The 14234-nt window shown below is 37.2% G+C and overlaps 1 protein-coding gene and 1 long non-coding RNA gene across 9 annotated transcripts in view; both read right to left on the bottom strand.

The window, feature by feature from the left end:
* The window catches only part of LOC132249903 (uncharacterized), a 46602-nt gene extending 45239 nt beyond the window's left edge, over window positions 1-1363 (bottom strand). The window contains exon 1 of the long non-coding RNA XR_009461375.1: window positions 1291-1363. This is a non-coding gene — a long non-coding RNA (uncharacterized LOC132249903). The remainder of the gene's footprint in view (window positions 1-1290) is intronic.
* Window positions 1364-9512: 8149 nt separating this feature from the next.
* The window catches only part of LOC102563113 (sodium channel protein type 2 subunit alpha), a 221913-nt gene continuing 217191 nt past the window's right edge, over window positions 9513-14234 (bottom strand). For all 8 annotated transcript variants that reach the window (XM_019480418.2, XM_019480420.2, XM_059727318.1 and 5 more), the window contains one exon: window positions 9513-13726. In XM_019480418.2, coding sequence (XP_019335963.1) covers window positions 12543-13726 — 1184 coding nt within the window. In that variant the 3' untranslated portion in view covers window positions 9513-12542. The remainder of the gene's footprint in view (window positions 13727-14234) is intronic.

Below are 14234 nucleotides of genomic sequence, written 5' to 3'. Positions count from 1 at the left end.
ACAAGAACATTCTCAAGTAAAAGCAGATCAGTCAAGACTGAAGAGCCATTCAATGTCTACAGTCCAGTGATCTAACAACCAAGGCCATTCATGAAAGTATCAGAAGCTTGTCAACTATCATAGAGTAAAATTTCAGAAATAAGTGTTTTTGAAAGGAAGAGGTTAACAGATTTTAGAATTAAATAATAGAAGAATTTGAATTATATTTAACAAACACTTGACTGCAGCTCCTGGAATACAACATTACCTTCAAAGAAGACAAAGTTGAAGAACTGAAATCAGAATCTGTTGGTCCAAGGAGTAGAACTGCATTTATCAGAGCAAAGAAAATATACAGAAATGAAGATATGGGTACCTTTAATATAGTGTACCAACGCATCTTTAAAAGGACACAGACTTTTTTGGTTAATAATTCTGAAGAACAAACCCTGAAATATATTATGTTAATTCTGATATGTGATAAAAATAGTAATATTACTTGTTAACTGTTGATATTTAAATATCTTTTCTTATTAGTTACAAAGAATATGTTTAGCTTCAATATTAATTAATCAGGGGTATCTTTTGTCATAATTTTATTATAATCTAACCATGTTGGTCTAATCTAACCTTGTAATCTAGAAAGTATATACTAGTCAAGAGAGCCTATTTATAGTCTTTCCTTTTAAACAGAGACCTACTATTATCGTTGTCTTTTTTATATGTTTAATATTATTTCTACCTTTCTGGATGTAGTCTACAGGAGATTCTATTTTATCTTGGAGAAAGCCACAAATCATAATTCTACAAACAATGACTATACAGTACTTCACAATTTTAAACAAACAAATAAAAGATCTCTCGAGCCTTAGATGCAAAGATGTTCATCAGGGTTTGGGGAAAACTTTGCAGCTAAAGATAAAACCATTTATCTTGTACATATTAATAACCACCACCAAACTGTTCTGTAGTTCATCATCAACTATCCTCTATTTTGCAAAGTCCCTATTCATATTATAAAACCTTCCGGTTTACATATACATACCATGTTAGAGACCTTGTCCTTTGATACACATCCAGTGGGATTCTCTTCCATTGCTTTTTAATGCTGACAGTCCTCCATCAGCACTTCAATACTTAGAAGTACAAATCTCACCCAGTTTCAACAAACCAATAATGCTAAATCTGCAATCCCTTTTATGCTCCTTACATCAAAGGCCTGCAAGTGATACTATATCTATGATACCATTATCTATGTTTGGCAAAGCTAGCTTGACAAAAATCAATGCCTTCCCCAAGAATTTTACTTACTACAGAGACTGAAATGCGTGGAAGAGTTCCCATCAACTTCTGTGGGTTTTTGATCAGTCCCTGTGTTCCAAACTGCTTGTGTTTTACAACAACTTGAATAGCCCCACGTGACAAAGTAAAATTGCCTTCTGTTACACTTTCAAGTCTGATTTATAGTGAAGACATTTTGTTCCCTCAGGAAATCAGTCACCCTTTTATGTCAAGGACCACTCTAGAAATAGGAAAGGGAACAAAAAAAACATCAAAGCACGTTGTTACAATGATGAAGTATTCAATAATTTCTCCGATATGCAGAATATGCCAGAAAGACTGTTGAACACTGGAGCTTTTTCCAGAACATATTCTGGAAAAAGAATATTTTCCAGAACATAAAGCTATTTAACTTTGAACAGCTCAGAAGTAATTTTAATCCACCTTGTTAGGGTTTCTATATATATTTACAAGTAACACATTCACTGGGCTGAATTAATAAAGAAGAAACTCTGCAAGGAACCATTCAGTGAGTGGTCTAATATAGGTACCTGTTTACTGCAGTTTTTTTAGAAATAGTCACAAATATATGCCCCATGTTCATTATGCTAGATTTGAACATTTAAAATTCCTCTGCAGAATAAATAGTTGTAGAAAGCACTTAAATATTCCTTAAAGACTGTTTACTGCACTTGCAAGTGAATACAGTCCTTTGCACTATAGAGATTTACTATTGTCTTTCAATTCTGATCAAAATTAATTCTCATCTATATTCAAAAAGAGAGTAAACGGGGATATAGAAAATGTATTCATGAAGAATGTTGGGAAGTCTTTTTGAATAATAGACATCTATACACGTGACAGACCTCTGCTCCAACGCGTGCTAATTAGTGCACTCCAGCAGCCTCCACATCATATGTTCAGCATCCCTGAATTTCAAAATGGAGGTGGGGGCATTTTAACTAAAGCTTGTCAAGTGAGCTTCAGTTACAGTGTCCCTGCCACTATTTTGAAGCGTGGGATGCTGAATACACGTCATGGGCGACTGGTGCCTCCTGGCTCTGAGAGGGGGCACCAGCGACTGATCACTGACAGGGGAGGGGTCCCTCAGTGGCTGATTGCTGACCCCAGAAGCACCAGCAACACACCAGAAGTACCATGGGCAAAACTGGAAGTGCTGCCAGCACTTCTTGTCGGGGGGCACTGGCTGACGCTCCCCACTCCCTGGCCAGTGAGGGCCAACTTCGGGGGGGGGGGCACATGCCCCCACTACACATCGCCTATGATACACGTAATGCAGTGGGTGCTTTAATTAGAGTGGCCTCAGAGACACTCTAATTAAAGCACCCCCCCTCCACCCTAAATCATGAGTATAGATGCCCATAATGTTTGTGATCGGCTTAGGTTCTAAATGTGATTATTGATCCCATCACCAATAATGTGCATATGGAGATGCTATGGCATTAATTTTTAGACATTGATTTACCACTAATTAATTTTAGACGATCTAATTCTTTCCATGTTGGCAACTGACTCAGTATTTAACCTTTTGTAATGCATTCTATAAACTGGCACTTGGGACCAAGTCTCTTGCACGCAGTCAGAACATGAAGTTTAAGATGTTAAAAAATAAATAAATAAATAAACCACAGCAAACCCCTTACCTAAATCTGCTGACTGTGCCAATGAAGCCCACATTTTGCTTGTGGCAAAGTGCAAATTGAACTTACCTTAAACATCTGCAAATGAATCACTGTTATTAAGAATACAGCTTGGATGCATTTTGGATAGGTATGCAAGTCTCCCAGGAGTCAATACTAAAATCATCTAACCACGACTGGAGCTTCTGGTCATAGCATACAATGGCTGTTATCTGTTTTCCCTTGAACTTTGCATGAAGGAAACCAAGGGAAATATGGGGAGGCAGAACAAAGGTCAGCAGTGAAAAAACATGTTTAAGAGAGCTCTCTATCTGAGAGAAAGGACAGAGGAAGTGCAAAGACAGAGGGGCTTGTATACAGAGGGGCTTATATACCTGTAGATTTCTGTCCACAGGAAGGGGACCACATAGTGCGTGATTAATGGAGAGAAGGGAAGAATTAACTCATCTGATTTGTTTTCATTCTCCAGGCTGAGAAGTGCAGAAAGGAAAGCAACAGGTAACTTGAAAGTTTCCTTTAAATCTGTCAGTCACTGTCTGCCTGAAGGCAGTCTGGGTTACAGTGATTAAGATGGGTCATCTTCTTTAACCAATGACACACAAGGAAGTGGTATGGTTAGCTTCCTTACCTAGTTTCCTCTGGCTCCCCAGTCCAAACCACTGAGTACCCATTCACAGCTGCATCAGGTGGAAATGGCTTTCTTACAGCATGAGCCTGGATTTCTAGCAAGACAACTGCCACCTTTTTTAACCTTTATGTTCTTAAAAATTCTTCTAGAATTGAAAAGCCAGGATGTTCTTACTTATTAATATGGTCTGCAGTCATTAAAACATGCATTTTGACTTTTAAATAATTTTATTGTTATTTTGCTGTGTGGGTCTTTCATAATATCTAAGTCCCTTAGGAAAACAAGTTCCACTGGGAACATCTACATGTGCATTAATTTGCTGTAATTACAGCTCATTAATTTTAGTACCAGTAATAACAGGCACTAACTTAAGGTGCCATATTCAGTGCTACTGAGTAGTAGCACTGGTGCACATCTTTTACGTGATGCTGATGCACAGTAGCTTAATTCTATTGTGCATTCATGCATTAGCACATCTTTTGCTGCGATGCACTAATGCACAGTAGAGCTAGTCTACTGCATTTCTAGTGCCTCGTATAGATGCACCCATTGTCTGCCATCCAGTATCTAAACCAGTATTTTCAGGACAAACAATGCTTGTGTTCTGTCAAAAACACACAGCTCAGGTAAATAATGAAGTAACAATCCCAACCCTTCATAAAATTTGACAATAATGAATAGTTTTCAAATAAATTTAATTACAAATTTGTCTTAGGTGTTGTTTTGCTGCATGATCATGGGGCAGATACAAGCAAAAAGCTTCTTTTGTGCTGAGTCTGTCATTTCTGCTCCCTCTCTGCTGTACTGTCTTCAAATTCTCTCTAAAGCATTTTCTTTGCTTTAAGAGGGTATTCCCACAGTGAACTAGTGCATTTTTTGCAAGAAAATATAAGACATTCTCCTTGCTTTATCTAGAGCTGCAAAAGACTCAGCAACTTAAAATTCCAAGACAATTTAAGGTAGGCATTCAGATTAAAGTATAAGGGTAGAAACAAATTAACGTTATTTATTTGTGTTACTAAAAATGTTATTATATATTTGTGTTACTAACAGTAGTTGATACAAACAACTACATTTTTCACTATTTCTGATTTTTACCTTTTCCATCTGGGCATTAAAGTCAAATACAAATTGAATATGTTGGCCTCAAAACCTGAAGAGAAAATCATTTTAACATGTTACTATGGTCACTCACACACCTCTTATGATGTTCATTATTCTTTTCAAATTGAGTTTATGAATTGTCACAATATCTTATTTCATTACTGAATTTGACATATTATTCTGAAAGAAAATAGAAAATATAGATATACAATTTTATATCTATGTCTAATATCTAAAAGATATCAGATTTTAAAGACAAACAACAAATATGGTGCCATAGAGATTTTTAATAATGCGCCCATGCTCTATTATAGAACAGTTGTGTTTTGGCTTCATGCTGTTCCAAACAGGTACTCCCAGCCACCTGTATTTGCTGCCTTCCTACTTTTCTGTTTTTCTTCTGCCAGTTTGCAGCCTCATGCATTCAGCAGGACAGCAGGTGTATTCCACCTAAACACACAGAATAATTCAGCAGTGTTCAGCAGAAACATTCCACCTCGCACATTTTAAAGCCATCAAAAGGTTAAAGAACAACAGGAGTGACACAGTGATCCATGTCTGTGCTTGATCAGGGGACACTCTAACTTTCTGCATGCCCATGACTCAGCACACTCATGATGTTTCCTTTTAATTGCATACTCATTACCTATCATAGCTTGTGGTAGGAACTGCAGGCTTTACACCATTGTTCATCTACATATTAACAGAGGTGTTGCTTTAGCATAGATCCTCTTGTCATTCAAAGATACTGCTGTGGATAACAGACTGCTATATATTTTAGAAATGTAACAAGTACCACGTGATAGGGGTTGCCATGGTATCTAAAAGCATGACATTTTTATAGAATACAGAAAAAAAAAAATCCTGCACAAGTCTTTGGCCACTTATGGAGTGTATATTATAGAGGTCTCACTACTTGGTTAAAATTCAAGCTCAGAAAACAATTCTCTGCATTGCAGTGCTTTGTATATTTTAACAGCCAAAACCCTGTAACAATACCATTAAAAAAGTATATAATTGTTAAACAAATATTAGACATTAAGAACACAAACAATTTACATTTTACTTAGAGAGAAAAAATTATATATAAATTATGTAGAAAGCCAATTATGTGTATGATGGATAATAAAAAATATAAGTGCAGAGAGTACTTGGCCCAGTTGCCTTTTTAGATGTTATAAATTGTTTATGAAGTGTCTTTCCCTATTTTCATCAAACCTTCTTGCAGCAGAGATCATGTGTGCTTCTGTGTGCAATTTCCTTTCTCTCTGGAGAGAAGAGATTGTGCCGCAGTTTACTTTGCTTGGGTTACACTGCAGTATGATTTTTTTTAAAGCAGGCACTAGAATAGAACTATGTTTCATGGTGAAACAGCTCTGGCTCAACAGTGGAGAAAGAAAAATATTAAAAATGTGAAGGGATGGAGGCTGTGTACTGGATCACAGATATAAAACCTAGCTGTGTTTTGGGGTCAAAGAACGAAGTATTTCAACATGATTCTGCTCCTCTCCCCCCCTGCCTCCCCTCACCCCCCCGCAAAAAAATGTTAATAACGCAGAGGCTTGGCAGCCATTAAATATCCTGTACTGCAGATGTAATTTTTCTCTTAATGTACCTTAAAGCCAGAAAAGCTTTTTTGAATTATTTTTATAGGACGAGCAAATTAGTAATTTGCTAACTCCAAAACAATCAACATACGAGGGCCTTTGGTAGGTGATTTTTAATGCTACTTCGTTGTTTTTGTCTGCCTGGTTCCTAATCACAGTAGGTACTTGAGTCCTGTGATTATTTTAGATCAGGTTTTTTTTCCTTTGGTTCCTATAATAAAAGCAGAAGTTGTCTATGGAATTTTCCAGTGTATTTTCATAGGCACAACTGCTGTATTTCAGCAATCTCAAATATATCCGGCAGTTTCCTACCGGTGCAGTCTGAGTGCTGCATATAGTATTACAAGCTGCTGTAAAACCTGAACCTGGAAGCAAAAGTGCTCTCTACAAAGCACAAATAATACTATTTTCACATATCAGCATCATCTAAATTGCTTTGAAAAGAAACAAAGCATAAAGCTAAAAGTTTTATTAATATCTCTATTTTCTTCACTACTATTTAAATCTTTATTTTATGTACTGATTTCTTAGTAGACTAAATCTAAGACAGAAACCAGAGAATATCATAGTGAGCTGGCAGATGTTTGTGCCCTCAACAGGATGGAACTAGAATTGCCGAAATATTTGTTACAAGTTCTAAAGTGGTAACAACTGTCGGAGGTTCCTTTTCGTCCCCATTTTTTTTAGCGCAAGTAACTCAGCTTGTGCTAAATGGGTGCTTCCAAAAGCAAGTGATTGCTGTAATGTTTCTGGTGTGCAATGTTGACAGAAGAGGGAATCCTCAAAAATTGTGGCTAAAAAAATAAGGGGTGAATTCTAGCCTGAAGTCAATAAGACTGTTGTCATTAATTGAACAAGGCCAAGAACTTAACTTCTTTTCTCTTGTACTAGTAGTCATTTTCTAGAGGCTTCATAAGCTCTTCCCTATGAATCAATGGTAGACGTTACATTGCCAGTGTAGTTAAATGAAACTAATTTGGAACAGCATACAAGAGGAGGAGGAGGAGCATTTCCCTCCGTAACTTGAAAGCTTACCCTAGCACTTCTCTGTGTGCTAACAAGAAGAGAGCACAGCAGAAGTTTCTGGACTCTTGGGTGATATGCCTAACATTGGGACAGCCACTAGTGTTGGAAAATCTTCCTTTTTCACTTTTTGAACTAACTAGATCCCAGTGGCACATGATGCTACGTCGCTGTAGCAACACACTACAACAATGTAGTGTCTGTGGGCAAAAACCATGATGCTGAAGATGTGTTGCTGTAGTTACACACTCCCTCAGTATAGTGCATTGCTACAGTGACACAACAGCTAAAAATAACCGTGTGCCATGTGCACAGTGCAGTATGGGCTGTTACTGCATCATCATTTAGTACTTCCTTTTGGAAGCACAGTGACAATGGTGCCATAGGGGCATGTGTAGATGCACCCCATATGCACTATAGCCTATTTTATCTTCATAAAGCCAAATCACTTCTGAATGTCCTAGAATAATTTCTAAGACACCTTATGTTTCATACATTTATTTAGATAGGCATTTGTAACATACTTTCATTGCTATCAATAGGAATTACACAAATCTAAAAAAAAGTCAGATGTTGAGATATTGTGTTATAACCAAAAAAAAATGAATATGGACAAAGGTTACATTTGTACTACTTCAACAGTTGAGCAGGCAGATTTGCACCCCCTACAGGGCTACAAAAATAGTGTTTGACAATCAGCTGATAATTGGGATCAACTCTGGACAGCCCTGGTCTCCTCCTGGCCTGCCAACAATATTTTTGGGACTGGCCTGGGACAGCCCTGGTCTTACACCAGCCCAGGGCTGCCCTGAAGGTGAGGGGAAGAGATCAGGGCCTCCCAATAGGGACTGTGGTTTAAAGTCCCTGGTGGGGTAAGCCCTTCAGCCCCTATTTTTCCATTGGGAGTCCCAGATTCCCCATGCCCATCAGAGCTGCCAGGTGTGAGATTTTAACTCCCAGGGTGGGGAAAGCCCTCCAGACTGCTGGGGCTGACACTCAGCTGATTGTTAGCCCTAGCCCAGATAGTTCAGGGTCATAAACTGGACCAGAGACTGCCCTGAGCCCCTTCTGATTGTTAGACAGTCCTGCTATGGAACCTGCTAGAGGCTGGGGACTTCCCTGAGCCCAGGACAGAGCTGCCCCCTCCCTGATCTACAGGATTGGGCTGGGTGCACCTCCACAATGGTGCGATTGGAATCAAAGCCATTTTATACCTTATGTCAAACATTACACCTCCTGTCCTGCCAGAAGAGTATGACAGGAGGCATAATATTTGGGATGCAGCATAAAATTTCTCTAATCCCAACAGTACTGTTGTTTTAATGTCTGCCAGTGGCCTTAGGTAGTTGTTTCGTTAATTCACATTTAGAAGAAATAATGAATCAAATAAATTGGAAGTGTTAATCAGTGAATTTATACTTAGGTCTATTTTTAAAACTAATTTATCAGCAACCAATGATGCATCTCCAACCTCTAATGATGAAGAAGAAAGATTTAAAAAATAACCGAAACCATTAAGATTGATTTTCTTCCTCTCCAGTGATTTATTCACGTTTAGAACTTGTGGGGTTGTATCATGTTATCTCTTTCACAGCACCCAGAACATTGTTAACAGCAACAACTACTAATAGCTTACAGCACTACAGCACTGGCCTGGACTCTAGGCAAGTTGCAAATATAAAAAAATAAGCATGAAAGAAGAAATACAATTTAACATTTGTAACTTTTATGGCATTTGCTTTCATAATTCGTTTTTCTTGTTTTTCCTTAGGAGTTCATATAATGTTTTGTGGAAGATGCCGTACCAATCATGTTGCAGGCTGGAGTCCCCTTTAAAGCCACAGGCTTTGTAAAGCATGGGCAACAGCAATACAAAAGCAATCCCACACTGTTCCAGCATGTGCCTCCAACTTAATCTGAAGGGACCTCTGTGGATATGACAAAAATTGCAGAGGCTATGCCCATTTAATCCTAAACACAATGAACAGGTGCCTCATCACTTACTTTGTGTCATGAGGCTGTCCATTAGAAACTGAACCAAGACTAATAATTCATTACATATGATTTAAAATATATATATCAGATGATAACAAGTGTCTGTCAATACTGGCAAAATCCAGAATGTATCCAGCCTCATCACTAAAAAGAGTCCCCTGTTATTTTAATAAAAACCCATGAATTAATTTGTATTAATATTAGACAGTAAAAAACACAAAGACTTAACAAATATAGAGGATAAAAATTTAGTCTTTATTCTTTTGGCTTATGAGCAATGTAGATTACTGTTATTTATGGTAAAACATTTTCCTGCATGCAGTTCACCAATACACTACAAGCCAATAGTTTTAGAAAAAGAATGTACCTATCTTTAATTTCTCCTTATGCAAGAATCACAAGATATCCTGCTCTGATTGGTTATACATGTTCACAACTTCGCTCATGTGGAAAAAGCTGTGGATTCCCAATTATATTTAGAACAGTTCAAGTAAAAGGTGAATCAACAAGAATAATTGTCTATGTAAAGAAATGCTGGGAAAGAGCAAGAGTTCCATGATTAAGACTACCTTGAAACTTGATGCAGACAGTGCTATGAATTCAACATTTTTAAATTCCCTTTCAACTTCTACATATAAAGAACAACCTACTCAGGGGTAAATGAACTATGGTTCCCATTTTATTTAAAATTACTTCAATATTAAAATAAAGTTCCAGTATAATAACCAGAAACTTACAACTATCCATTCACTTCTTTGTATCTGAAGCTTTTCAATGATGTGTCTTGGATAGAAGGAATAAAAATGACTGTGATAACAACTTGAATATAAGTGTAATTCCTCATTATAAGTACAAAATGCTAAAAATAAAGTGATTTTTAAAATAATATTTATATTTTATTATAAAACTCTTTTCTAAGCCCATATTTTCATCAAGTTAAGCAGTTTACTTGTTTTGTATAATCTGGTTACATACTATATGATTAATTAAAAAATCACAAAAGAAAATCTAGTAGCAAACTATTGCTTACCGAGATGAATGAACTCTTGGTGAACAACTGTTTCACTTTACCACTGACACAAGGCTTCCCCTATTAGCCTTCTAAGCTTTGGAAGGTGTAAGATACAGCAGCAAGGGCAAGGTAAGCATGCATCAGTGAGTGCAGATACCTCCATATGTTTATACTAGTAGAGAATATTGGATTGTATCTATAGAAAATTTATAAACTACACTTATTAAGGTACATATTTGATGCAATAAATACTGTGCTCAGGTCATTATTTCCTTGCTCAAACATGCACCACTGTGAGCTATTTAAATAACAGGGGGCACTTAGTTATTGAGTACAATGTTAGTCTTTCTGGGAACAGAAGACATCTAAAACAACATTGCAGAATAAAGCAGAATAACTATATCCTTTTGGTCATTTTGGTATTTTAGGGAAGATTAAGTTCATATAGTAAAAAAAAAGAAAAAAAATAAGAACTAAATTCCTTGACTTACATCTTTTCTCACATCTCTCCCATGTACAACTGCAACAGGTATTGTTAGCCTGAGGTATAAATCAAGGCAATACTTGTCCAAAGGGTACTATTCTTTCCTACTGATTTAAACTTGCAACTCCATTTTTCATCTTAAATGGTCTATTCCCATTGAAAATAATCATCATAGGTTGTAGATCCAGACCCTGGATGAAGTATGGACTGCATGACATTAAAAGGTCTATGTTTTAAAAAAAAATCACCATTCTATATTTTCAAATCCATTGTGCAACTCTGTGATCTTTATGGCTACTCTACAATACAAATATTTTTAAAATATATCAGAATAAGAGCCACTTTGAAACCTGGAAGTAGCAATAACTCTGCTGTTCTCTGACTTCATACTTTTCCATGCATGAGCTATAAAGTAGCATGCCTTCATGTAAATCATGTCTACCTGAACATGACAGAAAATCAGACTATAACAACTAACCAATTACATACTTCAAAGGAATCTAAACTAATAAGAAAAAATGGAAACTAATAAACTCATTCTGTACCAACATCTAACCTTCTTCCAAGAATTGACACCTCTGCTTTTATTTACTGATAACTTGCATTTACTGATATTATGGTCTTCTGTCATCTTTTTGTGATTGCTGCTCTGTTTTAGTCTGTGTACACACATTCATATAATCTGGGAGAATTCTCTCAGGTTTGTTCTTATGGTAAAAAACAAAACAAAACAAAACAAAACAAAACAAAAAAAAAACATACCCAGAGCCACATGTACAGACATTTGAATGTTAAGACCCTGAAGAGTGGAGAGCTTGCAGTGCTAACACTGTGCAGCTGCGGGGACAGACACACACACACACACCCAATGTGTACTATGTACACATCTCAGTATGTTCTGCAGGCTCCCTTAATCTGCCTGTTAACACATAGTAGCAGTACATAGGGTAGCCTTGATTGGCTACCCCTACTGCCCAGGATCAGCTTGTATCATCAGTATGCACAGACATTTGCACTCCCAGGATAAACTCTTGTGGAACTGGTTTAACCCTGGTTGTTCCCATGTTATTTTTTCCTGGAGCAGCCATTTTCACTCTGGGAGAAAAAGCCTGAACTTCTGTACTCTTGTGGTTTCTACTGGGAGTGCAGCAACTCTCCCAGGAGAAACTAACAGTTTGTACAAGGCCTCAGACACAGTGGTATAGGGGGATGGGGTGTGTGTTTTAATAATCTTGAAGAGAATCATAAACACCTCATTATTCCATTAAAATAAATAGCTGACATGGGTATATTTGTGAAAGAGTAATGATCTCTTCTCTACATAAAAAACCAGATAGAACAATCTGAATTAAAACAAATGTTTGTACCAACAAAACTTTTTACAACACTAGGACAAATGTGGCAGTTGAAATGCACACAGTGGATACAACTGCTCCACTAACGTATTTTTGTTAACATACACATAATTATAATTTTGCACCCCTTACAATGGTCCCTACAGTCTGAGTAGCCATTTTGTGTTGTCTCTTCATTAGGGCCAACTGGTCATGAAAACTAATTTCCTGGCAAGGTTGTTGCCCCCGTTACAGAGTCACAGTTGGATAATGAGGGGCCATTGTCTTTATATAGGCACTGACCTTAAGTATGTGGGTATATTTGTAAAAATATGTCAGTTTGGCATAGAGCTCCCAAAAGAGTCCTATTGACAAAAATATCACCATCTCAGGCTGAAAACAATTTGTCATGAACAATTTGTCTTTATCTTCTTTCACTTTTTACTTTCCCTGATATCTTTATCTCTGTCTTCTTTTTCTGATTTGTCTTTTTCATATTTTTCTTTGTCTGGCTTTGTTACACTATCATAGGATGGTGGAGAGGTTGTGGATGAGGTCACATCTGTTTTTTCGGGACCTGAATTTTCACTCAGCTTATCGATAAGCATATCTTCTTTCATAGGCAGATCAACTTTATCTTTGCTATACATAAATGAAATTTTTTTCACTGATTTCTTTAAAAGGTATAGTCTATAAGCACGCTGAATAACAGTAGCAGATACTTCCTCTTGCTTTCTTTTTAATGTGGTTGTAATTGGTTCATAGGAGACTTTGGAAGGATTTGCAGTCATAAAACGTTCTTCCATTTCTATTCGAAGTGCATCTGTTTCATCACTTTCACCCAAAACACGTGTTGTAAAAGCAAACAAGATGTCCAGGCAGTGAATTCTGTCACCACTTACCATGGGCAGATCCATTGCAATAAGCTGAATTATATTTGGTTTTGGTAAATGGAGAGGAGGATCCAGTGAAGATGCAAAATCAGACAGTTTACTAAACTCTATGAACTGTGTTGCATCTGGATCAAACTTTTCCCAAACTTCATAGAACATTTCAAAGTCATCCTCACTCAAAGGCTCAGCACTTTCTTCAGTTGCAACACTGAAGTTCTCCAAAATCACAGCAATATACATGTTTACTACAACTAGAAATGATATGATAATGTAACTGACAAAAAAGAAAATCCCAACTGAAGGGTTACCACAGTCTCCTTTAACAGAGCTTCCAGGGTGAACTCTATATGGGTCACAGTCTGGCTCCCCACTGTTAAGAATTGGTGCTAACAAGCCATCCCAACCAGCAGATGTGGTAATTTGAAATAGGCAGATCATGCTGTTGCAAAAAGTTTCAAAGTTAAACATGTCATCAATCCCAGCTTCCCTCTTAACATAGGCAAAGTTGGACATTCCAAATATGGCATAGATAAACATGACCAGAAAGAGCAGGAGGCCAATGTTAAACAAAGCAGGAAGAGACATCATCAAAGCAAAGAGCAGAGTGCGAATCCCTTTAGCTCCCTTAATGAGTCGCAGGATTCGACCAATTCGGGCAAGTCGGATGACTCTGAACAAGGTGGGGGACACGAAATATTCTTCAATCAAATCAGTTAGATACATACCTGTAAAACAAAAACACAAATGCATGTAAGGAGAATATATTTCTACTAATTTAAATTTTCTACTATCACAGAGAATAATTTAGGACATGTTGCCAGCCTTGGCCATTTTCAAGGGGCCTAGGCCAAGCTGCAGAAGTGTGGCTAAGCAGAAGGCCCCAAAGCCTGTTTCTGAGTGACTGTAGTGTGAACCTTTGCAGATGTGGCAACTAGCTTGGTCAGCAAAGTAAGAGAAGCCATCAAACACAATTAAACAAAGCACGAGGCCTGAAAGGAGATAAGGGGATAATGTATTTGGATTAAGTAATCCAAATACATTATATCATAGCTTCATCTTAAAATAATAGTAGTGATTGATGTAACCAAATGTATTAGAAGCTATTTCGCTACGATAGATGTATTTTTGTTAAGATGCTTAGATACTTTGTAAAAACACAAATAACCCTTGTCAGAGAAGACCATAAACTAAGATAAAGAAGAAACACGGCAGTGTTGAACAGCACTCAATGGG

This window comes from Alligator mississippiensis, chromosome 4 (genome assembly GCF_030867095.1).
Source record: "Alligator mississippiensis isolate rAllMis1 chromosome 4, rAllMis1, whole genome shotgun sequence".
Lineage (NCBI taxonomy): Eukaryota > Metazoa > Chordata > Crocodylia > Alligatoridae > Alligator > Alligator mississippiensis.
Note: the sequence above shows the minus strand (reverse complement) of the source record. Positions and strands in the feature narration are given on the sequence as shown.